This window comes from Cygnus olor, chromosome 12 (genome assembly GCF_009769625.2).
Source record: "Cygnus olor isolate bCygOlo1 chromosome 12, bCygOlo1.pri.v2, whole genome shotgun sequence".
In the NCBI taxonomy this organism is placed as follows: Eukaryota; Metazoa; Chordata; class Aves; order Anseriformes; family Anatidae; genus Cygnus; species Cygnus olor.
This window is the reverse complement of record NC_049180.1, coordinates 16,691,127-16,717,518: the sequence shown is the minus strand read 5'-3', so window position 1 is coordinate 16,717,518 and position 26,392 is coordinate 16,691,127. Positions and strand designations below refer to the sequence as shown.

Here is a 26,392-nt window from a genome sequence, read left to right as displayed (position 1 = left end):
ATATGCACATAACTACACAGAGCAGCAACTGCTGCTGCTCTCTGTGGTGGCACTGAAACAAGTGAAGACTTAAGACCAATGTTCTTTAAATATTTGCTTAATTATCCTGCACAGAGAGGCAGTGTTTTTTTCCCCCCTTTGATGATTTAAAATGTAAGTGGTAGTTCCTCTGCATTTTGAGTTAATGAATGTTATGAACAGTTTATAAAGCTGAAGAACAGCTGCTCCCTCACAGCCAACAAACAATCGATGCTAATACTGGTGTGAGATCACAGTCAATGTCCAGAGCCATTCCTTCACGTAGGTAAAGATTCAGAAGCCACTTCACTACCATTTAATCGAGTTTCATTATGGTGTGAAGTTGTTTTTATTTTAATCTAGGGAGTACATAAAGGTGCATTTCCACTGCATTGCCCTGAGTGGAGAACACATAAAAAAAAGTCATGAATTTTCAATGTGAGATAATCTTTGTATCTTAAACTACGACATTTGCATTACATATACTATTTATTTATATTACACACAACAGAAGTAGTAGACATCTCATTGAACCTGAAGCCAGTGCTGACATGCAGCTTTCTTGTAGATGAAAGCCAATGCTTTCCAGAGCTAGAAGCTTTTGCTTCACTCCTGTGAGCTAGATAAGGTGACACTGAAACTTCCAAAAGGTTGCTGAGGACGGAGGAAGGAAATGTAGAAACTGCTGTGCTGGAAAATTGCATGGCAACAGAATAAATCATAGGAGAGCCACAGGAGTTGCATTTTTTCTCCTTTCCATTTTTGCTAAGAGAATGCGACAGAGGTTGGCCCAGGAGACCAACTCCAGATTGCCAAACTGTAGGCACTAATATCTAAGACTTTTATCAACAGGCTTCCTTGCACCTAAAAAAAGAAGTACCTAATAGATAAAAACAGCTTCCTCGTTTTATAGAGGTGAGAAGTTTGCATTTTGTTTCTCCTCTAAAGCTCAAATACGTTTGTTTTGACACAATCTTTGCAACAGCATTTTGAACTACCGCTCAATGCAGAATTATTTACATTGCTCTAAATCACTGGCTTACAATGCTTGTTTTCGTACTGATCTAGCTTCACTACAAAAGGAACATCACACAAAGAATTCTTCCCTGGAAAAAGAGAATTGAGAAGTACAAAAGATGTTACCTTTGCAAAAATACAGCATTCAGATACTAGATTATAATTAGTTTTCTGTTCCAAGTATTTCAATACATACTGTTAACCTTAGACAACTGTGCATGAACTTTTTAATTAGCATGTTATCTTTGGTGCAATTAATATCTTGTACCTCATATGTTATCTTCAAATTAAAACTTTTACTGTGTGAGCCATATTAATTAATCAATGCAGCTCTAAGAGGGAACAGACATCATTCAAGAGAAAGTGTTTTTAGAATGTCACAGCCACTGACATTTTAGAGCAGTTATTTAGCTTCCTTCAAATAATACATGGCTATTACCTTCAGCTTACACTGTCCTTAAACACGCGCACAAAAAAAACGACAATTATTGCAAACATGCTTTTGCATCTAAAATAATTTTTCCTTGCCCTACACAAAATATCAAAGTATGTCAGTAAATAAAAAAATAGTAAATGTATAGGTATTTTTTAAAATCCTTAATAATTCCCTCGATACACTCAAGAATATTCTATGAGGACCTGCAGCAAAGCTTACAAGCAGTAGCACCAACTAAAAGTAAGAAGCAATCTGACTGTTTGACCCTGAAGATATCAGTACAGATGATGATCTTTTATAAGACACTGTGCCAACTTGATTTGCTGTGATGGATGAATAAATTTGTTACCTAATAGCTTGTCACAACACTTGATATGAGAAGTTAAAAGAGAAAATAATTTCAAAAGATGATTGTCCTTATTAAATACTTTAAAAAACACAAATATATACAATTGTACTATTACTCAGAATAATTAAATAAAAGTAATAAAATATTAAGAGTATTAAAAGTAATAAAATAAAAAGAATAATTAAAAGTAATTAAAGAAGAATTAAATAATAAAAGAAGAATAAAAGAATTAATAAAAGTAAATACAAAACAGCATAATGCAGACATTATGTAGTCTGCATCAACAAATAAAGCTATCTACTTAATGATAAATTTCCCATGCTTAAACTAGGAACTGTTTTATGTCTGTTTGTAAGCAAAGGACTCCTTAATCTCTATTACACCAAAGAAAATTAGTCTATTCCCAAGAAAACACAGAAACAGAAATCAGTTGCAAAACACCGGATTTTTGTGAGTTGCTTCAGAGAAAATGAGAAGTATGACCTAGAAATATTTAACAGATGAGGTGAAGATTTTCTTTGAACTGTAGCACGTCATAATCAGTTTCACTCCAGTTACTTGATTCTATACAGCTCTAAATCCAAAAATGTAGGGTACCTAGGCAGATACCTACAATATAGTTTTGCTGTCTAAATAATATCACATTGTAAGTAGACTTATTCTAGTGATTTTACTTTGCAATTCTTTTCAGCAAAATTAGTTTTTTATTAACCCAGTATACATTAAGATCTATGTATATATTTTTATAATATACCAATTTTCAAAAGAGATCCTGAAACCCCACAGAAATAGACATTCTGACACACCTGTGATCCTAAAGAAAAGGAATTAGCTCATACTTTGAACATCTCTTTCTACTGCAGTCATGAATGGGAACAAAATCATCAGTAGTGTCACAGCATGACTCATTAATATAAACTGTAATTATACAGGAGAGTAGTCAAACGTGCTGATACACATTATATATTCATATCTATTTCATATCTAACAATACATATTATGAGCTGTCATAATATGCATGTATGGATAGAAACGTCTGCAGTAGTGCCTTAGACAGGTCTCCCAGAGCCCTCCACAGACGGCAATGAATTAAGGTTGAGCGTTACCAAGAGGTCCCTATATATCATAATCTCTATTTTCATAGAAAAAAATCAGCAAGGGACAGGCACAATAAACGACTTGCCCAAGGTCATACAGAAGTGTAATAACCAAAATGGGATTGGAACCCAAACACCCTGACTTTTATTTTAACAAATACAAAGTGTTTCTTCTGTTAGATAAAGGACAGAAACAGAACATCTATTATTTTAAGAGAATACTCTTGCTAGCTTGAAATAATCGGGTTACATTAGTTTATTTCAAAGAAATCTAGAACTATTTTAGAACTGTAGGATGAAAGAAGGTTGAGGCTACTAATAAAAGAACCACCACCAAAGGGATAAAGAGTGAAATGGATTTGAATCACATTTAGAGCAATGTGAATCAGTGCATTTTTTTTAATTAAGGATATAATTGCCTAAGCATTAGCACCAAAATAAATATCTTTTACATTGCTTACCAAAAAGTAGACAGCTTTCATGAGATATTCATAATAAAATGCAGATGTATTCTGATACTAATTTTAAGTTAACTATAATCATAATCTAAATGCATTTTCTTTTTAAAAATAAACAAAGATCATTTTCTTAATATAATAAGCCCTGATAAATAAATTTCCTGCTGAAATGACTTGTTCCTTTCATAAGAGACAAGGAGAAATGCATATCATATAATCCTCCTTGTTCTGCTTACAGTGTCCAGCAAAGCCCAGAGCCCGAAGGTCACATCGGTACTGAATCACACACAGGCTCAAACGTACCAGGTAGTCTACATGGATACTACTAATTTCGAAAGATTCTTAACCCTTAAAAATGATAATAATGGCTTATTACACATTACTGCAGAACCAAAATTACAGATTTTCAACTACTACTTCTCAAAGAAATCTGTTCTAGATTGACATTGTCAGTAGGGAAGACTCAGATGGAAAACAAGGCAGTGAAATCCACACATGACTGAAAAAAATTACTATGGTGTCTGTCTCTTATGGCTTTCCAAAGAAAACATGTGAAATATCCAAACCATGAAAGACCCCAAACCACCTAGATGTTTCTGGTATGTTCCCTGAGGGCATAGGACAACCTCAAGACTTAAAAACGAACACTTGCCTTTAAGTCCTCCTGTCTTAACACGTAACTCTGAATCTTTTTACCAGGAGTGAAGAAAGGGATAAGATATATGCTGTTTGTCCTTATTCTGTGTTCAGTGACAAAATTACCGTTTTTACATGTCTCAAGCTTTGAAAGCCCAAAGAATTTTATCACAAAATACAGAAGCTTCATCCAAACCACAACTATTCCAGAAGGTATGGCTTTTACTGACTCAACCATCATTTTTTCAATTCTTATCCTAGTGAAATTACTACGTACAATCAACTAAAAGGTTAAAGGCCACTGTTGAACCACCACAGACCACTGCTGAAACTTGGATGAATAATGGATGTTATACAATATATTTATAATTTTAGAAAAATTCTCTGGTTAATCTGCATGCATTACTTGGGTTGTCCTTTCCAAGGATAGGATGATTCTGATTAAGAAATTTACAAAACTTTAAAGCAAACATTTTTCATTTGCATTTAATAAATTCATCTATTTTTACTAAACCTTTGGTATAAATGTAAGTAAGTCCTTATGTAGATGAATAGCACTAAATTAATTTAATGTTACTGAGCAAATGTCTTTTTATTTTTAATTGAAGACTGAATGAATATTGGCTTTGTTAGTAAAGGACATTGAATATTTAGGGTTTTAAAAGGATGTGGTTCATTTCTTTATACAGCAACAAATCTTCAGACAGTACTTCCGTCTAGCTGTAGAAAACTACAATTGATATCTTTTCCATATATACTTAACCTCCTACAGATTTATTTGATTCTCAATAATTACTATTCTCTGGTAAGAGGCATATGTTATTACAGCACACTGCACTCCCACAAGCTGTCCACTCAGTGTATTTTAATAAATCTCTGCCAAAGCTGTATAAATTTGATCCTGTTTAAATTTAATAAGGATCAGAATATATCAAAGCACAAATTCCCATGGGAGAAATAGATATTTTGCATAGTTATTGAGTGCCCTATTCATAAATACAATGTGTAAGACCTAGACCATCAACCTTGAATTAAAAAGAAAAAGAGATTAATGTGTGCAAAGCCAGCTACTTCTTAAATAACAAGTGAAATTAGTGTTTAATAAAACATTTTTCCCTATACTACTGTTGGAGATAGCAGCACTGCTATGGTTTCAGTGTAAGCATTCTGATATCTAACTACTGAATGTTACAAGTATACAAATACCTTTTCAGGTACCTTTTGTAATTGTTTAAAGATAAACGCACTCGAGGACACATATTGCTAAACATGCCACCAACGGTTTCTCTTGGGTTATCCCTGATCCTTTTATAGTCAATGGGGCCACTGCCTTACGCAGACAGCTGACCAGCAACCAGGAGCCACTGCCACTGTGCAACCAGAACTCACTTCGGACCACAGTTAGCATGAACATAGATTTGGCATCCATTTTCTTACTTCTGATGGCAAGGAAAGGAAGAAATTCTTCAATGCTCTATTAATTCTAGATAAATTCTGGTGAGTCTCCATAACACCCTACAGATTTTTATGTTCTACTAAGTAGATCATTTTCATGCTTGCTGTGGCAAAATACCAGGAGACGTGACTACACAAAAACATGATGATCTTGCCACGTTATACAGAATTTGGAGGACCACTATCATAAACATGAATATGGCATGTCTTCTAAATGCATATATATTCATTCAATTATTTCTTCAGATTCCAATGTTTTCTTTTTTGTTGTTTGCTTTAAAGAAACACTCTTTGCATAAGAAAAAAACACATTTCAAATGATGCACACAGAGACCATACTTGATAGCTGATACTTACAGAAGTGATTCATTAGTCTTTGTTAAGAAGTCTGCATTCCTTATCATTGGTTTCTGCTAGTAATTGTGTATAGAACTGTGCATACAACCTACCACTTTCAAAGTAGCTCCATTTTCTCCCATCATTTTGATACTTAAATAATGTTAGGTATGGGGAAAAAAAATCAGACTATATTTATCTTTAATTAAAATTCACATTTTCACAGTAAGAGCGTAAAAGTCAAGTCATTTTACATGAAGCAGAGATCTTTCCCCAGGGGAAAAAAAAAGATGTGCTAAATCAATTTACCATTGTTTTACAAGTCAGACACTGAAGATGATATCACAGACTGCTGAAATTAATGGGAGTTTTGCCATTGACTTCAATGGGCCAAAGCTGTCATCCTCAGTATTTTACTATACACGGAGGCCTGATGTCAGAATTAGTACAGCTTTACGAAGTACAATACAACGTAATTCAATTCATCACAGGGAAGTTGATCATGCCATCACTCAGTTGTGGCTCACACCCACATCTATAAGATTCTTGCTTTGTTTTCCCATCATCATCACATAGGTGTTTGACCTGAGAAAAACCTCAGGCATGTTCATCACCAATGTTCCTTTATCCATTATCAATATTATGTTGTTATGGTGACAGTGCAGGAATAGAAAAGAAGTTAAAAATCCAAATGATATCAATGGAAGTATATGCAAACCACAAACTGTCAACATGCCAGAATACTGCCAGCAAAATCACAGTATTTAAAACACAAATACTTGAATTAAGGTCACACAATACCATGGTATAAGTAGTCATCCTAGGTGAACACATGGCTAGCTCTTTTATGTGCCACCTGTAGTACAGGGTTACAATCTGTCTTCATTTTCATGAATCTTAGGAAATATTGAACATTGAATGTTGGTTCCATTCATTTAAGAGATTCAGTGCTTAAGCACAAAGACCACTGAGGTAAGAGTGACTTAATTTCCTTGCTTTTATGGGTTTATGTCTTTCAACTTTAATGTTATTTCAACAGTGTTTTGTGTTTATTATGGAAATATTCTGCTATATTTCCCTTTTCTCAGTTCATGAAATTTTCAATATAACAAGAAAAAAAAAAACAGTTCAGATTCCTATTTTGAAAACCATATTGCCATTTTTATTCAGCCTGTATTTTAATATAGCATCAATATTTAACTACTTCATTAAATGAAGTGTGACTTTTATAGTGAAAATGTCAGTCTTTGCAGTTCATTAAATTCATTTAAAGCATAGCTGCTTGATTTTTTTTTTCCTGAAGGAATAAAGGACTATTAACTGAAGGCATAAACTTAGCATTAGCATGTACTTTTTTCCTTCAAATTAACATTTAAGATTTGTAACAGTCTTTACAAATTTAAGGGATTGTTTGTATCCTTTTGCATTATCTTTATTTTTATAACAGATGTCATTTTTACAGCATATACAACTGTTTATCACAGTTGGATATGACCAGTAGGATGTCACAGAGGATATTAACATGTCATGTGCTATTATGAATCTGTAGAATTCTGCAAGTGGTACTAAAAATATATTATTTTGAACTGTGGCATCTGGAAAAATAAACCATATATGATGTAAAATGTAATAACTCTTGGAATCCAATGGGGTTTATGAGTACTGTTTTCTGTTTCATAAAACATTCTTTGATGAGTATCCTTTTTCAAGGAGGGTTTCTATTAACTAATACGAAAGAACACAAGGAAAGCTCCGTTTCCAGAAAGGTAGTGCTATGTTTCTGCCAGATGTAAGAAATCCTGATACATATAGGACTGCTGTAACTGAAGTCTATATAGCTGGAAACTCTCATTATTTCTGATTAAATGGATGTGACTATAAAATACTTTAATAAGATTAAAGCTGCTGCTTTGAAACGTACTAAGAAATAAAAGTGGTAATAGTTTCTTTCCAACCTACTGCTCCTTTAAATGTTTGAAGTAGATTTCCATGACTTTGGTTTTGGAAGAAAAATGACAATTTCTTTTCAGTTTTACTGTTTGGGTTCCCCCTCGTCCATACAAAGCAATGTGGTTACACTCTTGCAATAAGGGACCTGAATCACTACCACTTCCTATTTACAGGCTGCACTAAATGGTCAATGCTTAGTTTATTACCATAGAGAGGGTGACTGGAGGCTGGGGAGGAGTGGGCCATAGACATTTTTCATTTTCAAGTGTTTCACTTTCATAACGGTAACATCTAATTCTCTGAAAAATCAGATAAATTCCTAGTGTTGTAAACACAGAATCCAAAATACCCTAACATATGCAGTCATTTGGGGTACCACACCTCAGTAGCATTAGATACCATAAAGATTTAATTTTGAATTAGGATGTGAAAAGGTATCAATTTATTCTGTCTCTAATTTTAAAGGTCACCATACTCCCCATTCCTCTCACCCAAGGGCACTTAAGCCTCTATGCAACCAGAAACTGGCACCAAATTAGAGAAGAAGAATGCAGTAATTAGTGCCCATGTAAGTTAAAAGCTCCATTCAGGACACTTTCTTCCACAAATGTTGTGTGCAACAGTTTTATTTTCTAGAACTACTTTGCATCTCCAAATTTTTGCTAAACCACTGTGATTTATTCTTCTGTGTGTAAAAAGTAACAGGGTTTTCAGAAAATTTTGGTGCTTGAACTGCCTTGCTCTGGATGAAATTTTCTAAAGAGTACTAAGAGAATAAAAATTGCATTACCCCATGACTACAATTCCGAAAAAGAAGGAAGAAACTCTGAAACTTAATTACAGAAGCAACAGTCACATACAAACAGTTAACAGGTACCAGGGACATGCATTCCAGATTGGAGTTTGAGAGATACAGGCTTTACACTCTGTCATTTTCTACACTGTTACATCTGCCAGCTCAAACTGATGGGCTCCAACTAGCAATCCCTTAAACCAAGATGACGTGGAGCTAAACAAAAATCATTGCTTTTAGGATGTCACGAGTTAAGACACAACTACAAATGCAGTGCTATCCAGCTGGCTGTATTAAATCCATATGCTTTAGACAGGTCATAATTACGGACTCACTTGCACCAATACATGCACACCCTGCAGAATGGGATTCCCATCCTCATTCTTTAACTTGGAAACCAACTCTTTTACCAACAGCGTTTGGATAGCTATCCAGAATGTGAAACCAATGCTCGGTTTTCTCGCTGCATGGACCTCCCAATTGAAGGCTGAAACGTTGCCACTCTTCCAGATCTGTGTTTTCCTGCTAAAACAGTACAAGGAGGATCAATTTAATCTCAGCTACCTACTCACTTTGTGCAATCTTTGAGTCGTTCAGGTTGGAAAGGAGATACGGAGATCTCCAATCCAACCTCTGCTCAGAGCACAGGCAGCACTGAATTCAGTCCCACTCCCTGAGCTTCTCCTCGCAGAGCAAGTGCTCCAGGCACTGCCCATGTTGCTGGCCCTCCATGAACTTGCTCTGGATAGTTTCTTCAGCCAACTAGCCACTAGCACCTGCCTGTGCTCCTCAACAGGTCTGCTCCCCAACCAGTCAGACCCCAGCCCATGTTTCTCAAACCAGTATACCATGGAAGGGCTTTAATACATTAGGCCAAGGATAAACGTGTAAGCCTATGAGGGGTAACACCACCGTTGACAGACATTTCCTTGGGCATTTAATGTACTTGCGAAGCAGAGGACATAATTTTGGAGCACAAGCACCCTACATAATCAACAAAGACAAGGAAGCACTGACACAGGGCCTTAGTGTTCTGCGACCCTCAACAACCCTCACAGATCTCACAGGCTTTTTTTTTTTTTTTTTTAAAGGTCTGCCTTACAAGAAAAAAATTTTTCCTCCAGAGAAAATACTTAATTCCCAATTTGACATATGAAAGTAAGCAAATAAAATCATACTGTTAGTATTAAGCAATTAAAGTAGGAAGAACCATTACTTTGGGTAATTGAGGCTTTGAAGAAAACTTTTACACCAACTATAGTCTCCTGCTTCTAAGCTTAACTCCAACAACAAACGAACAACACAGTTCACAGAAGTGACAAACCTGGAACCCTATTTTTAAAAAGTACACTTAATGACACTTTAATCGCACAAAATTATGCACCCGTTCCAAGACATATTAAGAAATAACAGCAATAAAACTTGAAAATAAGACTTTTACACCCAAACTGACTTATAACAGCAAATCATCAAAGTACATTTCAGAGTTCAGTAACTCCCAGGAAATTGTGCTGCAACTGCAAATAATCAGCACCCTGAAAAACTAGGCTACTGGAAGACCAGCCAATCCTTAGAAACTCAGAGCTAGTGGATATGTGCTGCTGCTTACATTGTTCTGGACTTCTTAAATTTCTCTCCAGATTTCTGGAGCCTGAGACCCAAAAACAGTTAAAAACAAATGTTTGTGTACAAAAAAAAAAATGTTAGCTACTGAATGCAGTGCTACAAATAAGAGGCTGTCAAAAGAAGTATGATTTACCAGGCCTTTGACCTGTGTTGTATACTATTGTACCAGACATTCAGTCCACCTTTTTTCTAAACAATAACTGAACTAATCCCACCCCTGGTGAATTCTCAAGATACTTTTTGTAAACATGTAAGTTCAGCTCAACTGTACGTTTATTTAGTGCACCTTTTCAAATAAAGTTACTGGAAGAAGTTTGTTTTGTATACTCCAGCCACGTGACCCTCTCAGGAAGTCATCAGATAATCTCAGTTTAAAATGAACAAACATGCCACCTACATTTTTCTATCATATAATAGGCTAGGAATGGAAATGTGCCAAAAAAAAATCCATAAGAGTGATTAGAAGGACATATTAATAATCACAGAGGACAGAAGAAATTTCCCTATATGGGTAGGTAAGAAATTATGTTGTTATTTTTGTACACTGGACTAAAAACAGATGCAAATGAACATTACAGGATAAAGCATATTTCATGGGAATGCTTCACTCTGAAAAACTTCTGATTTGCTTACAGAAAAATGATACAAGGGCTCTTCTAGAACAGAATTCCTTTTCAATTGACATACTTATTTAGTGAAATCAAACTAAGATAGAAGGACCCTTGCAACTTGCAACTCCAGCCAAAAACATGCATTTCATCACTATGGTTGCAAACACAAATACTCCATAAAATGATATAAAGAGTCATATAAAATGCATCAATTTCCTAGCTAAATAGGATTATAAACTGGACTTTTCAAGGAAAGATCAAAAGAATGGAATTATGCCCTCTAGAGAAGAGAAACAGACTTGTTCATGAACATAACTGGATGCTAAGACAGGCTGCAAATTTTTGCCAGCGTTCTGCATACCTGTCTGAAGGGCTACTTAGCCCCACTGTCCAAACGACAATGAAGTTCTTACTCAGACCCCTGAGACCAGATTATTTTTCAGAACCTTGGAAGTGAGCAGTTACCAGAGCGTGGAGGTAAGGAAGGAGATGATTATCTGACACATGCTTTGAAAACACACTGAGACAAATCATCCGATAATTTGATATCACGTTTGTACAGTCTGTCAAACCTTTAGATGCGAGTTTTCCATCACCTCTTCCAGAGGCATAAAGGCCTTTTCCTCCCCTCCACAGCATCCCTACCACCAACAAGGAAAAGCAGGCCAATCCTCATGGAATAAACAAGTGATTCCCCCATGCTCACAGATACTGGATAATTCCCCAACATAAATCTCAGAAATAACACTTTTCCACTACCAAATTAGACTTCTGACAAATATTATTTAGCTGTCATGCATTACTCCAAAATCTTTGCTGACTCTGTAACTATTACATCTATGGCTGCTTTGTCCGACTCAGAGGCACACTTCAGATCACAGAGTGCATAACAAAACTTCTAAATCATATGGTCAAGAACATAAGCAGGGAATCTAAAAGAACCATGTTGAACAAGGCTGAAAGTACAGACAACCTCAGGCTCCCTGTTTCTTTCAGCCAACCACACCACATAATATTTAGCATAAACTCAGAGCCTTAGAAGTACCTGCCACTCCTTTATCTATCCCCAATCGGATGGGAAGGCTGCTTCACCATCGTACTCTGGAAGTGAAAGGCTTTTTTCCCCCTCATTCCCACCCTAAGCTCACAGCCAGCATTTTTACAGGCATGCCTGTAATAACACTGTCTTCCCTCTCACTTTGCTATGTTACCAGTATTACTGTTAAAGCATTGATACTTTGGGTCTCTTATGTCTTCTTTTCTTAAGGAAAATCGATTCTCCAACTGCAAGGTACTTATTTAAAAAAAAAAAAAAAATCTTTGCTGCCAGACCTGCAATTTTACGTGTCAGTTCTTTCACACTTCAGAGATGAAGATTATCTTCACCTTCCCAACTTGAGGCAGCTGAATGTAGCTTCATTTTCGGTTGGTATCTAAGCTGGAGGAAAACATCATGATGATTCATTTGTTTAGTAAAAATGCAGACAAAACCAACTGGAGACCATTTTTATGCTTTCTAGTGAGGCAGATGCTTCTTCTGGTAAAGACGAGAGGCTGGATAAAGCTGGTGCTTTTTAGCAGCCAGAGGAACACTTACCAATGCTACAACCCATCCACACATAACATATTATTAGAATTGCTTCTTTTGTTTTGTCAGCAGGTACGAAGAAGTGGCTTTATCCTTTTAGGAAATGAATGGTTCAGTACCCAAGAAACTACCACTTCAAAACACATCCGCTAAGCTGAATTTTCTCCAGCAAGTTTATGAAGCCCAACTGAGAAGCAGAAACATCTCTCTTCTTCAAAGAGGGTATGCGCAAGAGCAGGACTGCACCCGCTTCTTTGAATCTATAGAAGATTTTAGAAAGTAGGATGAGAAAGAAAATGTTGAGTATGTTTCAAATCAGTTCTTATATGAAGTTCAGTTTGTTTGTTTTTCTCATTGATTTTTATTTAATTATTTATTTAAGATAAACATGAATCATCTTCACAGGGAAAATTTCAGCAGCTGGGATCAATAAAGCAACTGCCCTCTTTCTAGCATTCATACTGAGATTCATCATCTAAAATCTTGTTATTTCTTATCTCTACATTCAAAGATCCCAGGCAACTGGAGTGTCAGAAAAAGGCTGCAGATAGGAGCTCCTTCACTTGGATACCATAAGGCAGTGGAACGGGAAAGCAAGAGAAGAACCTCTCTCTTTTGATCACATGAGGACCAAAGATCAGTTCTCCAGAGCTTTTAGGAAATCTTTAAATGCAAAAAGCATGCATTTCTTCCCTCTTCCCTGCCTAAATTAACAAACGGTTACTTCCTCTGGCACCAGAGAATGCAATGACTGCTTCCTACCATAGCAGTGTGGAAGATGAAGACTCAACTAAATAAGAAGAAATTGAAAAGCTGTAGTTAAAAAGAAGTAGGAGATGGACGATTTTTCACTGTTAAAATTCTGTGCCAGGGCTGTGCTGTGCATTGCTCGTACTCACTGCAGCTGCAAAGTATCAACCTGAGTTCATGATTCTGAAGGACCAGGATTGATTTTCCTCCATGGAAATTCTTCTGTCCTTTTTACTTTCACATTTATTTTAAAAGAAAAAGGTTACACCTGGGGGGCAGAGAGCAAGGTGTATGCTTGGTATCAGTTCTTTCCCACGCAGAGAATAAATGAAACTCTGAAGGCCTATAAATACCTGATATACTCTAAAACTTTATAGAAAGCTATTATATTCTTATGATTTCTAGACTTTATCCTTTCCTATGCATTTTAATTACTCTATTGATGTCATGAGATTTTAATGGAGTTTAATATCATTTTTGAGTCACAGAAACACAGAGTGAGGCATAACAACATAATGTTCACCTGCAGTTAGTCATAATATGAATCAAGCTCTTTATCATCACTGTCTCTCACTTCTTATGATAGGATAACCTTAAAAAATTTTGTTTAAATAATTTTGCATAAGCATACAGTCAAACAACATGGTACACGATGCAGAGACGGCGATAGCAGAATTGAGTTAATTAGTGAAAGCAGAAGCAATGACAAGGAGACCCATGATCTCAAAAGTAGACGCATGGCACATATCCTGATATATGTACCCTGGACAGTGACAAAAAGCCTCTTCCCACCTTTTCCCAGCAGTGGAAGATTGTTACAACTGATTCAGACCAATACTTCTTGTCTACGTTTTAAAAATGTGTGACTGTGCAAGAGTCACGTTTTCAATTCAACGTTTATTAGTTATATGTATGACAAGTAACAGCTGCCAAATTTTCTTTACAAAAACCAATACAAAGCTCACAAAACCTCCTTACTACATTATCAAGTAAAGAATCAGGATTATTTTCTGGTATGTAAACTCTCCGCCAGACTATTAACAAAAGGGCAAATTCTGAGACCTTCCCTGAAAAAGCTGCTATTTACTAGAGACGAGAATACGGGAAGATAGGCAGCACACTTGTGTGATACGTTATCGCCAGTAATATATTTGTGCTGATAGAATTCAAAGCCAAGCCTCGCTATCCTTTCTCAAACATTTTCTAACAAAGACAAAAAAGGCTGCTATCCTACCACAAGTTGTTTGCTGACTAAATTTAGAAAAAACAATTTGCTACCTAAAGTGGGTAAACTATAGTTGCAGATTGAGACAAAATACACACAGAATCTTACAAGTTAATAGCTATTTTTTTTTAAGCATAATTACAGGTAAAAAGAGCAATATTCATCACTAAACTGTACACTGGGCATAACACAAATCTGTATATGCAGAATTCTGAAGCACTATTGTTTTGCCTACTCAAGCATGTATTTAATGAACAGAACTGATGTTTTCCTTTCATTGAGCTATGTTTAGCCCTAGATTACACTGCCTACCTTTTGCTGCATGTCAACTGTTGTGGGTGGCTCCAATGACTTCAGCCAGCCAGTCCAAGCCAAAGCAGGCAGCAGAGCCAAGGGGGCACAAGAAAGCAGCCCCAGGAATGTGCTGACCGAGCAAGCTCCATGGATGCTCTCACGGAAAAGGCACCCACAAAGCTGATCCCACAAAGGCCAAATCTCAGAAGCAAGTCATCATCTCATGGCATGACTAGTGGGAGAGTATGGGGTACTATCACACTTCATGGAAGCCACTGATGCACACATTTGACTCAAACATTTTTAAAAGACCAAAGTACGAAAACCATCCAAACTGAGCACAGAGAAAGTGTGTCCATATGGCTTGTCAAATGCTTGAAACAACAATTATGTATTTTCAACAAGCCATACCATACCTGTGCACATTACAGCAGCAGCATCCAAGACCTCAGCACAAAGCATCTGATCAATACATTTATTTAAAAAAATATTTTGCACTTGTGAATTATTTGGTAGAACAGAATAAAATGAAGCAACTTGTATCGATTTATCATGTGAAATACAGTTACTGGACACTTAGAAAACCACAAACATGAAGTCATGTGCACACAAACACATTGTTTGGTTCAACGATTACTTTTAGTACAAATGTTTTCACTTCTGCATCTAAATGAACTTCTTGTGTTTGCACCTCATAATATGCTTAGCTTTGTGGTAAATCCAGTGTACAGCCTTGACACTAGCCTCATTTTTACCCATAGCTCCCCTGTGGAAAAAGTGCAGACAATTCATTGTAAAATGCTATTTATTTTGCCTCATGTTTAGAGTTGGCAACAACTCTCCCCCCCTCCTTTTTTTTTTTTTTTTAAAAAAAAACATAAGGTTAGTGTATTTCTAACCATATCAAGAAAAACAATAGGAGAAAAAGAGCCACATTGGGTTGTGGTAAGAAACCACAGCTATCAAAGTTTTTCACTAGACCAAATCAACAGTATGATATCCCTGTATTTACATGGCCACCTAATATAATCATTTCATACACACATTTACTAAGAACCCACAAAAGTAACTGTAGTAACCTACTAAAGCAAACAGAATGACTATTTTCCTATGCCTAATCATTTTTTTTATTTATTTAAAAAAAAACAAATTCCTAAAAAAAATGCAGAGGACTGCTAACCCATGATCAGTTTGATAAAAGTACAGCTTTAAAAAAAATGCATTTTTATGAATAATAGTAATACTGAAATACAGTCCCCGAAGCCATTCAAAATTCATCTATTTGTATAAGCCTTATGACTATAAAGAGTAGTATAAAAAGCAGAACAGGAAATAAATATGATCTGCTCTGAAAATAAGCTACTCCACTATGCAGCAATTGATTTTTGCATGGTTTTAACACAATTTTTTATATCAAAATTAGACAGCTAATCAATACGGATGTGTTTTAAATATGTCCTGAACCTACAAACCTTTACATAATTCACTGACTAAATATAAGAGTTGCCCCATTGGGACAGAAAGGATGATTCACACAGCTCAGGTTGTTTCCATGCATGGGTTCCTTGCAAAAACAAAACAAAACAAACCACAAGAAGCCAATACTTAATTTACATATCTAACAAACTATTTCATTCTTCAATCCCTATCTAATTTCTCCAGTATTTCCTGCTTACAGAATTGTAGTGTAAATTATGTTGTTTTCAATGCTAAATGCAGAAAAGTTTCTCTTGACATTTTTGTTCAGAAAATGAAATGGGGAGATGTCACCTTTGCATCAGTTCTCAAAAGGCGGTATCATAATGAAGCTGTGGAAAAGATTTTTTCAGATTGAAAACTGAACCTTACTCATATTGCTATAGATTTTGTGGAACTCAACTCTACTGAATCACAGTAATAACTCCAACAAAGTTCAATGCTGGAGGACTCTTGAAAAATTAGAAGGTAATCATTCCAAAATCTGGGGGTTGATCTTTTACATACAGATGAAGGCAATTTACTTCAAGTGACCCAAACCATCTAAATATAGGCTTCATCTTTCAGAAATCCTACCGTATTGGTAATTTTACATACTTGCAAGCTCTTATTAGGTTGTCCAGTTGATCTGAACTCATTAGAATACTAAATCTACAGAAAATTCAACTGCAAGTGTGTCTCTAAAAGCAATATTCTGCTTTCACTAATGATTTATTTCATCATCACCAATTGCATACTTCATAAAGCAGAAGAGGAAAGCGAGGAGATACCTGTGCATCTGCAGCTCTCACTCATCTCCAGTTTGTTTGCCAGTAACAAACAAGGTCATGCCAAAAAAAAAGTAAAAATAAAAATCAGAAGACAATCAGATCCCTTACTTCAGAGGTTGCCAGTCCCAATCCTGGCCTTTCATCCAAAATTCATTTTTGCCTTCACTATGTCACAACTCACTCCTCTGCTTAAGATTTAGTCTTACCTCTCACAAGCCTGTGGCCAGGAGTGATAATAATATGGTCACAGTGACCCAGACAGTAAGAATGATCATAACTTTACAATAGCAAAAATAAAGCATTGAATTGCTAACAGTTTCCCCCTTGAAATGCCAAGGGTTGGCCTGATCTAATGTCCATATAAGTAAATGAAAGATGTCCACATTGATTCAATCTCCAATGAGCATAACCAAACCCGAGAAACAAGTGCCAGAAAAAGAAAGAAAGAAAGAAAGAAAGAAAGAAAGAAAGAAAGAAAGAAAGAGTAGATTTCTATCCAAGATTTTGTTTTTTTAAATCAAGCTTAAAAGACATATTAAGACATACTCTCAAGTGTCTGTTTTTGAGAATGGATTGCTTTAAAAATCTTGTTTTGTTTTGATAGCATATCCTCAAGTATAGATGACAATTTGGAGGCTTCTTCATCTTTCTAAAGATTTTTTTTTCTTTTCCCTCTTGATATTTATACAGGGATTTTCAACAAAATGCAGGCTGCTGGGCAAACTGGCCATGGAGGAGGAAATGGAGAACATTGATGTCAATAGCTGGCACATGAACTACACAAATAAACAACAAACTGGAAGAACTGTTTGTTTAAAACATTTCTCATTTTCAATAACAAACCAATATTTGCTACTTTCAGTAGAGCACCTTTTCAGACAGAATTGAGGCTGCAGCCATGGTCAGTCGTATCTACAGTACTCTGCTCAGAAAACTCAGTTATTTTTAAGGCGATGAAAACAGTCCATATTTTCAGCCTGCTTGCCCATTACCATGACATGTCTGAAAAAGTTCATGAAAACATCTATTCAGATACCCAAGGCGCATATTTCAGAAGCCACTCAGAAATGACAGCCTCCCCTTTTGTTTCTGCCAGTTCAGCAGTCCTGTAAACACTTGTGGTTTTCAATATATTGTTTCAGGTACAAACAGAGAGAATGCACTTGAAACAGAATTTAGATCAGTTTGACAGGTGCTAACACGCAGTGGAGAAGATATGAAATAGTAATCTTGTTACTAAAATAAATAATGAAAAACGTGGCTGCAAGCATGATCTCATCAAAGTCTTCATCTTAACACAGCACAGTGGCAAAGACCAGAAGGCTCTTGTGTGACATTGTTATCTAAAGTCCTGATTAGATTTTCACCTCAGAGTTCTCAATTTTGGTAGCAATCATCGCAAAGATACTATGGTGACTGGCACTCTATAAATACATCATACAGACAGGTAACAGTATAGAAGACGGCTATCAGATAAGAGTTTGAAGCATTTGAGAATTCAACCCTGCCATTAGGTCTGTATAACAGTACTCAATTTTATGGCAGGAGAAATGTGATTACAGATAAAAAGGTAGGATTAGTGCTGTACAAATTCTTTTCGTCTTAAATTAGATTATCATCGCTCAGTAGCATTAGTTAGGTATTTCGTGAGTGTCGGAATTCAACAAATACATAGGCATGTATTAACTGTAAATTTAATAAAAGCCTGCAGCACAACCCAAAGGTCACAATTTGATGGGCCTCGCTTTGCTAGACACTGTACGAAACTGTGACAAATGAGTCACAGAGAACTTGGAGTCTATGTGAGCTACTCTCACTTCAAGCATCTGCCAAAGAATGTAAGCTGTTATTTCCCGTTTCTATTTTAGATTTTATTACAAATTCATGATAATTCATTATAGGCTTAGGCTGGACGTGGTACCTCATACAATGCACTGTGCTGGGTGCAGGCAGAGCTGTGGGAACAAGGCTCTGCTCATCCCAGAGGATTTGCTGAGTATTTTCTTGCTCTAGAGCCAGAAGTGTGAGCAGGTGCCCCTGTCCCTGACATGCACACTTCAGAATTGCTATTGCTCCTAATTATCATTATTTTAGGAATACTCACACTTATTTCCACACATACCAAAAGTACTAATGCTTAGATTACCTCTAAGCATTAAGCTCAAACTCTTCCTATATATTGCTGTACATTATTACAAGCATCTCCCTGATACAATTATAAGCCATCATAATGAAAACAGCTATTTTTTTTTTAAATCACCAGGATGAAATGGCTTCCCCTAAGGAAACTTTGTATGCATCCAATTCCTCCTCATGTCTTGATAACAAAAAGGTGCAATCAGGACCAGATCTGCAGTATTAGAACAACGGACAAGTTGCACTGCACAATCCAATTTGTATTTCCATTATATGAGCTCATTCTGGACAATGTAGGTTCTTGCACAGTCGCTGCCCTTGGCATACAGGGGTTTCCTTTCAAAGCTAGCTCTTCAAGAGAGCTACGTCACAAAACCTGTGGGATGACTGCTCCTGTAAAACAGCGTAATGCAAGCAGTGATGGTGATACAAAGGGTAATTTGTGTTCTTGCAGATGTAGTCATCGGATCATTACACTTCCTCTTGCAAGCACAGAGAATCACATATCCAACATTTTTAGTGCTGGACTGGACAGCCAAACATTTGGGGAGCTTTTTTCTCTGCCGGCAGTAGTTGCCTGTATAGTCCTGGGTTCTGAGATACGAGAGGCAGGGGAGGGCAGCTCTGGGAAAGAAAGAGGTCAGCACACTTGCCATGTGTGCCAGAAGATCAATGGGAAATAGTGAAGGTAAAATAGTATTTACTAAGTTGATACTCAAAATAACAGCAAGTTCCCAATCCCTTGGTTACACTGCCTCCAGCAAGACCCCTAACTCCGAGGGCCAGCCTTGCCAGGGTCAGACTGGAGGTACACGCATCAGCTTCCAGCTCACAGCCTGGTTTCATCAGAAGAAAAACCACCCCGTCTGCACCACAGCAGAGCCCAGATGTGAAGCAGCATATATGCAGAGCAGATGAGTGAGAGCGCAGCTTTCTGTCTTAACAGCATACATGCACCCATTGTCTCTCACCATCTGCTATATGAAAGAAAACCCTATGCATATATAGCCACACTAAATTTGCAAGAAGAGTAATTTTCAATCGTTTGCATAACTGTAATCCATTTTTCCTACCAACACACACTAATAGGAATGGCTTATAGCCCAGTTTAGCATACTACTAAACTACTGCTATCTATGCTTTACCTCTGGAAGAACAAGATAACCTTCCAGAGCTTCTTTTGTAAAACGCAAAATATTTCAGCCAAAAACATCAAGCTCTGACATTCACATATGTATGCTGGTGCCTAAATTAAGGTATGGATGTTTGAAATTTGTATCCTTCAAGGACAATCTGTGCAGAAGAGATAAACATTATAAAATGTAGACAGCTAAATAATGAAGTAAAGATTCTGGAATTTAATATAACGATAAGCACTGAGCTGTATGTGTTTAGGGTTTGGAGATTTCTTTTTCCTTTTTCAAATTGCATTATGAAAATTATGGTTACTCTAATAAAAAGAAATGTATTTGCTATGATGAACAGAAGTTCCCAAAATATTTTTAGTACAAGACAAGTAATTTACTCAATAAGTGAAAAAGTTTGTTTAGGAAAAAAAAAAAAAAACTACTAAACTATAGCAAATGTCCAAAATTACTCTCCATCAGCAGAACCATAGAAGGGCTCAAAACAGAAGCAGGATGTTTTACAACAGCTGCTCTCTTTCAACTTTCTGTAATTTTTATAGCTACTTCTTGATGGTGGCTTTTTTTGTTGTTTGTTTTGTATACAGAGCAGCAGGACTCTTCTAGAAACAGGCAGACCATGATCTCGCTCATGTGACTCTGAAACAGAGGTGCATCGCTGCTATCCCAAACCACCACCAGCCAGACACACGCGGGGTCAAGTTCCGTACTCTCACACCAGCTCTGAAAACTTATCAAATATGGCCCTGATCCAGCGAAGCACTTAAGCACATGCTTTACTTTAAACATGTAAGTAATCCTATTAGAGCAAATGAGATTCAGCATAAACCACTGGTCTGAGTCTCAGAATACCTTGTTTGCGGCCCTGATTATGTCAGTGACTGACTGCATAACCTTGGACAAATCGCTGTCTTTGTATTTCCTCTTTCGCACCTTCTGCATGTTTACGGCATTGCACACTATCTAGACAAAAATAATCCCAATCTGGAATCTTCTGGAAACTGCTATGCTACAAATAACGTCAGGGATACTTTCTTTCTGCCCCATCTAAACTGCTTCCTACACGCTCAGAAGTAACGTTCCCCCCCCAAAAATCACGATGACATCCCCTACCCTTAGGTGTACTTATCCAGTACTGACAACAGACCTCAAAACCATAACTTTGAGTTTAAGAACATGCTGTGGGGAGGGAACCCAGCTGCAGGATACCTGCACAAGGGCTGGGACAGGTCCCCGGGGCCTGCGGTCACCAGGCCTGTTCCTGTCCCAGCGCCGTCAGAGGCCAGGCCTGACCGGGGTGCCCAGGTGGGACTGCAGCCCCTAAGGCACAAATGGGGCAGTCCTAGGAAAACCAGCAGGCAGCTGGAAGGCAGAATTGATCCATAGGGTGCAGGGCAGTGATATCAGCAGGCCTCACATTCAGTATTTTTAGACAATTGGATACAGCATGTGGTTTTCCAGAGGTAGGCCACGTGCCATCAACTCTACGCCTTGATGATCCCAAGAACGTTTTCAGATAAACAATTGTGGTTTTGCATATGTGCACAACCAGGCAACACGTTTACTCGTGCCATCACGCTTCCTGCTGCCTGGCACTCGTCACAGGCGATGTCACTGTCACAAGAAGAATATGGATTCAGAGCATAACAATGAGGCGGGCATGGATGAGCGGGCAGGATACTCAAATGAGTTTCAGAAAGACTTGAGGTGAAATACTGTCCCCAGTGAAATCAATAACAGTTCTCCCATTTACTTCAGTGGAGTAAATATTTCAGCTCTTTTTTCTATGCCTTCTGGTCATCTCAGTGCCGACCAGAGTAATCATTTATTTTCCTTAGGAACACAGGAAAAGGAGAGAATGGGTGGAAAGTGAGGGAGGGAAGAAAGGAGGAAGAGAGGGAAGATTATTTCAAAATAAATGTACTCTTCTTTTTGTGGATAAAAAAACAAACCTAACAATAATTGCTACAGTTACAGATTATAAACAACGCAGAAGAAGAGATTAGATCAATGTAGCTGAGAATCTTTCTAGGAACTCACTTGCAGATTCCCCTTCTGTCCTTGAAACACCTGTACACCACGCTCTGTTTTCCTGACTGAGCACAGCAACAGCAACTCAGCTTTGCCTGTGTCAGCCTGCTCAGGATCAGGCCTTCCACATGCAAAGACATCTATTATAAGCCACATGCATTATGAGCTGTACTCCGTTAATTAAAATATTTTCTGCCACAGATTGGAAGCCTGGCCTACAAGATACTTTCCAAAATTATGTTCAGGAGCACAGCAACTGAATTGCATTTTTGAATAGGTCAAAAGTTAGTTACTTCTGAATGTGTGCTCTGTTCTCATTGTATGAGGAATGGAAATACAGTCAAAAGGTTATATCTAACTCTGTGCATTTTCTGCAAGTTAGTGGTCAAAATAAACTTCTGGTTTTGCAACCATTCAACATTTTGGACGTAAAAAAGAAAATCAGAAAGAACCTGTACAGCAAACTGCAACAGCTTCTGAAATAAATACATACCATGCATAACAATAAAGTTACTGAAGAAGTGAAATTTACAGTAAGCATGCTGTCTGTCAGTAAGTGTTGTAAGTTTCCTAAATTAGTTGGCATATCAGACAACAGTGAATATTTACTGCGTGTTTTAGAGCTCTTGAAGTCCTTAGCAGCATTCACAGTTAAGGTTGACATTTCATCTTTAATTCATGCTCCCGTGTCTTTCTATATTAACTACTAACAAAGCAGCATGCTAATAGCCTCCGCACAGAGCATGCGCAGGGCTCGGCCATGCATGCTCCACGAGAGCACGGCTCTGCATCTCTGCTGAGAGTAGATCTGTGCATTTTGGAAACGGAGGCAGACTCTAAGTCACTACTGACAAGCTTGAACATTGCAGCAGCTGAGACCAAGATGATCATAAAGATGATCGCAAAGAACAACAGAAAAGGACACTCGTGACTTCTACTTGAAAACAATTTATCTGGGAGAAAGTTTTGTTCAGCTACTAAACCTCTTTACTTGAGCCCACGTTATTTCTCCCTCTGAACATGATCTTTGTGTTTCAGCAAACTTTATCTAGGTATTTGGAAAGGATTCTTAAAAGCAAATAAAAAAAAATAAATGATTTTAACATAAGCTTAGACTTTGTGCAGCACCCTTCTGTTCCCCAGCATCTCATACAGTGCCTCACAAAAGGCCCCAGAGGTTGGACAAACATAGCACCAGGAAAAACACAGTGTGAAAGGGATCTTTATGTGCATGTGTGAGGGCCCAGTGCTAATAGCTAAATGTGCTATTGACACATCACAGTGCAAACAGCTAAGGCTTTTTCAAAATAGCATGAGTCACAGTGTCATTCTTAACTTCGTCTCTCCCAGATTCGGATAATTTGTGGAACAAATCATCTCCATATTATTAAAACATATTTTCTGTAAATGAAGGTAGCCACTGGGGAATGCCTAGCGCCTGACTGTAACATTTGCTCCATAAACTACACGCGCCGCAGAGAAGGTGTGAATAAACACAAGTGGGACTGCAACTTCTTCGACAGCCCTGGCGGAATTAAAGCGCTCGTTACCCTTGGGTGCTAGCAGCCAGTGCCCTTCCAGACATCCCACCCTCTGCTCTGCTGGGGTTAGGGGCTGGCCAGGGCAGAGATGGGGCAGCCGCCCCCTTCCCTCCCTGCCGGGGTCGCCCAAGCTCCGCCGGGGCTCTGCCGGACCCGGGTGGCAGCCCGGGACAAACTGTGCAATGCCCGGCCCGGGGAGCCTCTGCCTGTGTCCCCCGGGCTGCGACACCCCAAAGTTGCCGGCGGGCCGGGGCCGGGCTCCGCAGCCCAGCGGGGCCCCCGGGAGGGTCCCTGCCGCCACCCGAGCCCTCCCCACCGCCGGGAGCCCCCAGAGCATCCCCGGCCCGGCGGGGCGCGGGCAATTAACGACCGCGGGCATAATCACCTTGTTGTAGCTGTAGTAACCCAAGCACTGGGCAAAGTCCAGGTTGGAGGGGTCTCCGGGAAGCGAGCTGCCCGCAGCAGCCGGGTAAAATCTTACATCCATGCTGGTGCTTTGGTCCCAGAAGTGCACTTGAAGAGAGCGCCGGGGGCTTTGATAGATCCACCTTCAGGTGCCTTCCCCGGCAGCGGGCACGGACGGGGGGCGGCAGGGGGCTGCGAAGGGGAGAGGCGGCGGCGGCGGCAAAGTGCAGGTAAACGGGGAGAAGGAGGAGGAAGACGAGGAGAGGAGCGGGGAGCAGGGGTGGCGGGCGCGGAGCCCAGGTGGGTGCCCGTCCGCCGGGGCGGCCGAGAGGAGGGCTGCTGCTTTGGAAGAGCCCGGTGCCAAGCCACAGGCTTTGCCTCCGCATTCAGGAGCAGCTGCCGTACACAAAGGAGCCACGCGCCCAGCACCGACCGACGGCCGGCCGGACAGACACACAGCCAGACAGACACACAGACCTACCCAGCGGCTCCAACCGGAGGGGAACGGGGAAGGGGGAGAGAGGGGGGGGAGAACAGAGGGAACGCGATGCGGGCCGGGGAAAGGAGGGGGAGAAAGAGGGGCAGCGCCCCCGGAGTTTGATGCAGCGGGGGCTGCGCGGGTGCGAAGTGCCGGAGGAGCCGGCTGGGCGCTGGCAGCGCTCCCCGGGAGGAGCGGCCGGGCCCCGCGCCCCTCCCCGCCCCGCCACCGCCCCTCCCGCCGCCCGCCCGCTGCCGCCCCCCGCGGCCGGTGCCGGAGCCCCGAGCCCCGGAGCCGCTGCCCATGGCCGTCGTCGTTCGGCGGTGAGGCGGGGACTTGCCCCGCTGCCCGCTCCCTGCCCTCCTTCGGTCTCTCTGTAAGGCGCCTTATCGATCGGTCCCGCTGCCCGGCGGGGGTGCGCGGAGGAGAGCTTTGTAGCAGGCTGCGGACACCGTCCCGAAGGCGCCAAGTCAGTGGGTGCCCGTGCAAAACATTCACCGAGGATCCACGTTTGTTTAGCCGCCGGGCTTCCAAGTCCCGGCATCTTGCGGCAGAACTTTTGAGGGAACCGCTAAGGCAGGAGGAAAGGCTGTTTGGCCTCGCACCCATGCCCCGCAAACAAGGTGCAAGGGAGAAAAAGGATGGAAGCGCCCTTGAGTCAAGGCTTCAAAAGTTCTATGCTGGGGAGAGACCTGTCCTTTGCGTCCAGGGCTGTGTCCCACCATCCTTGACCGTCTCTGATTTTCTCCAAAACACCAACGACAACAGAACTATACCAGGTTTAGCTGTACAACACCGGCAAGACCTTCTCCGAAGGCTGTTTGCCCACACTTCTGCTGCGGCAGCAGGGGTCAGGGACCAACGCTGCAGTCCCACCTCTGCCCAAAAGCTGCCCCAGGGGTTTAACACCCCTCACTGTCCTGCCCCGCCCCGCGAGAGTTTGCACTGGGTAGGTAGTTGGGGGAGCACACTCCAAGTCAACAATCACAACGTGTGGAGAAAGGGAACATCTTCCCAACTCCATTCCTAGAAGTCTTGCAGATTTTTGTGGCACAAATATTGTGGCAGGTTCCTGCTGGCACAGGAGGCGCCAGATCGCAGAATCAGTAATGCCTTTGTTCAGGATGTTGGTTCCCAAGTGTCATAGCTTGAAGCCAGGAAAGATCTCTGAAGTGACATTTTGCTCTAAGAGCAGAATTAAACATAGCATGGATGTACATCTGTATTTACATGGAGTATTTATAATCTAGCTTTCTAGAAAAATGTGTATGAACTGGTAAATGCCTAAGTAGAAAAGAAAGCAGGCATGTTCAGCCAGATACTTAATCCAATTTCATATTTGTTCAGTGTCAACCATTTCTAACCAAAGGGGAAAACTGCAGAAATCAACTCTGTTGCTAGAAGGGGAACGGTTGAGGAGCACACACTTCGGAGTGTTCTCGCAGGCACATCCCATACTTGTGGCAAAAATTATTTATGCTTCTTAGAGAAAGAAATTGTTCAGAAATAAAGACAGCCCAGCACTGAATCCATATCAGAACACAACTTTGCTTTCCTCCAACAGCAGTGGCAGAAAAGTGGTAATGTACAGGCACAGCAAACTCCTTTTGACATTCCAGCTGAGGTTAATGAAGTAATACTTGCTTTGTTTTATTCATTGGGTGGCAAACGTTTCTGAAATCAAGTGTACAAGTTAGAATAAGCAGATGCTCGGGTACAGGAAGAGATTATTGGCACTGAGTCCTGATGTGCTCCGCTACATAAATACGGG

The 26,392-nt window shown here is 39.5% G+C and overlaps 1 protein-coding gene across 2 annotated transcripts in view; it reads right to left on the bottom strand.

The window, feature by feature from the left end:
• TOX3 (TOX high mobility group box family member 3) overlaps nucleotides 1-24,796 on the bottom strand; it is a 76,828-nt gene extending 52,032 nt beyond the window's left edge. For both annotated transcript variants that reach the window (XM_040571418.1, XM_040571419.1), the window contains exon 1: nucleotides 24,124-24,796. In XM_040571418.1, the coding sequence (XP_040427352.1) occupies nucleotides 24,124-24,225 (102 nt within the window). In that variant the 5' untranslated portion in view covers nucleotides 24,226-24,796. The remainder of the gene's footprint in view (nucleotides 1-24,123) is intronic.
• Between the last annotated feature and the right edge of the window lie 1,596 nt (nucleotides 24,797-26,392).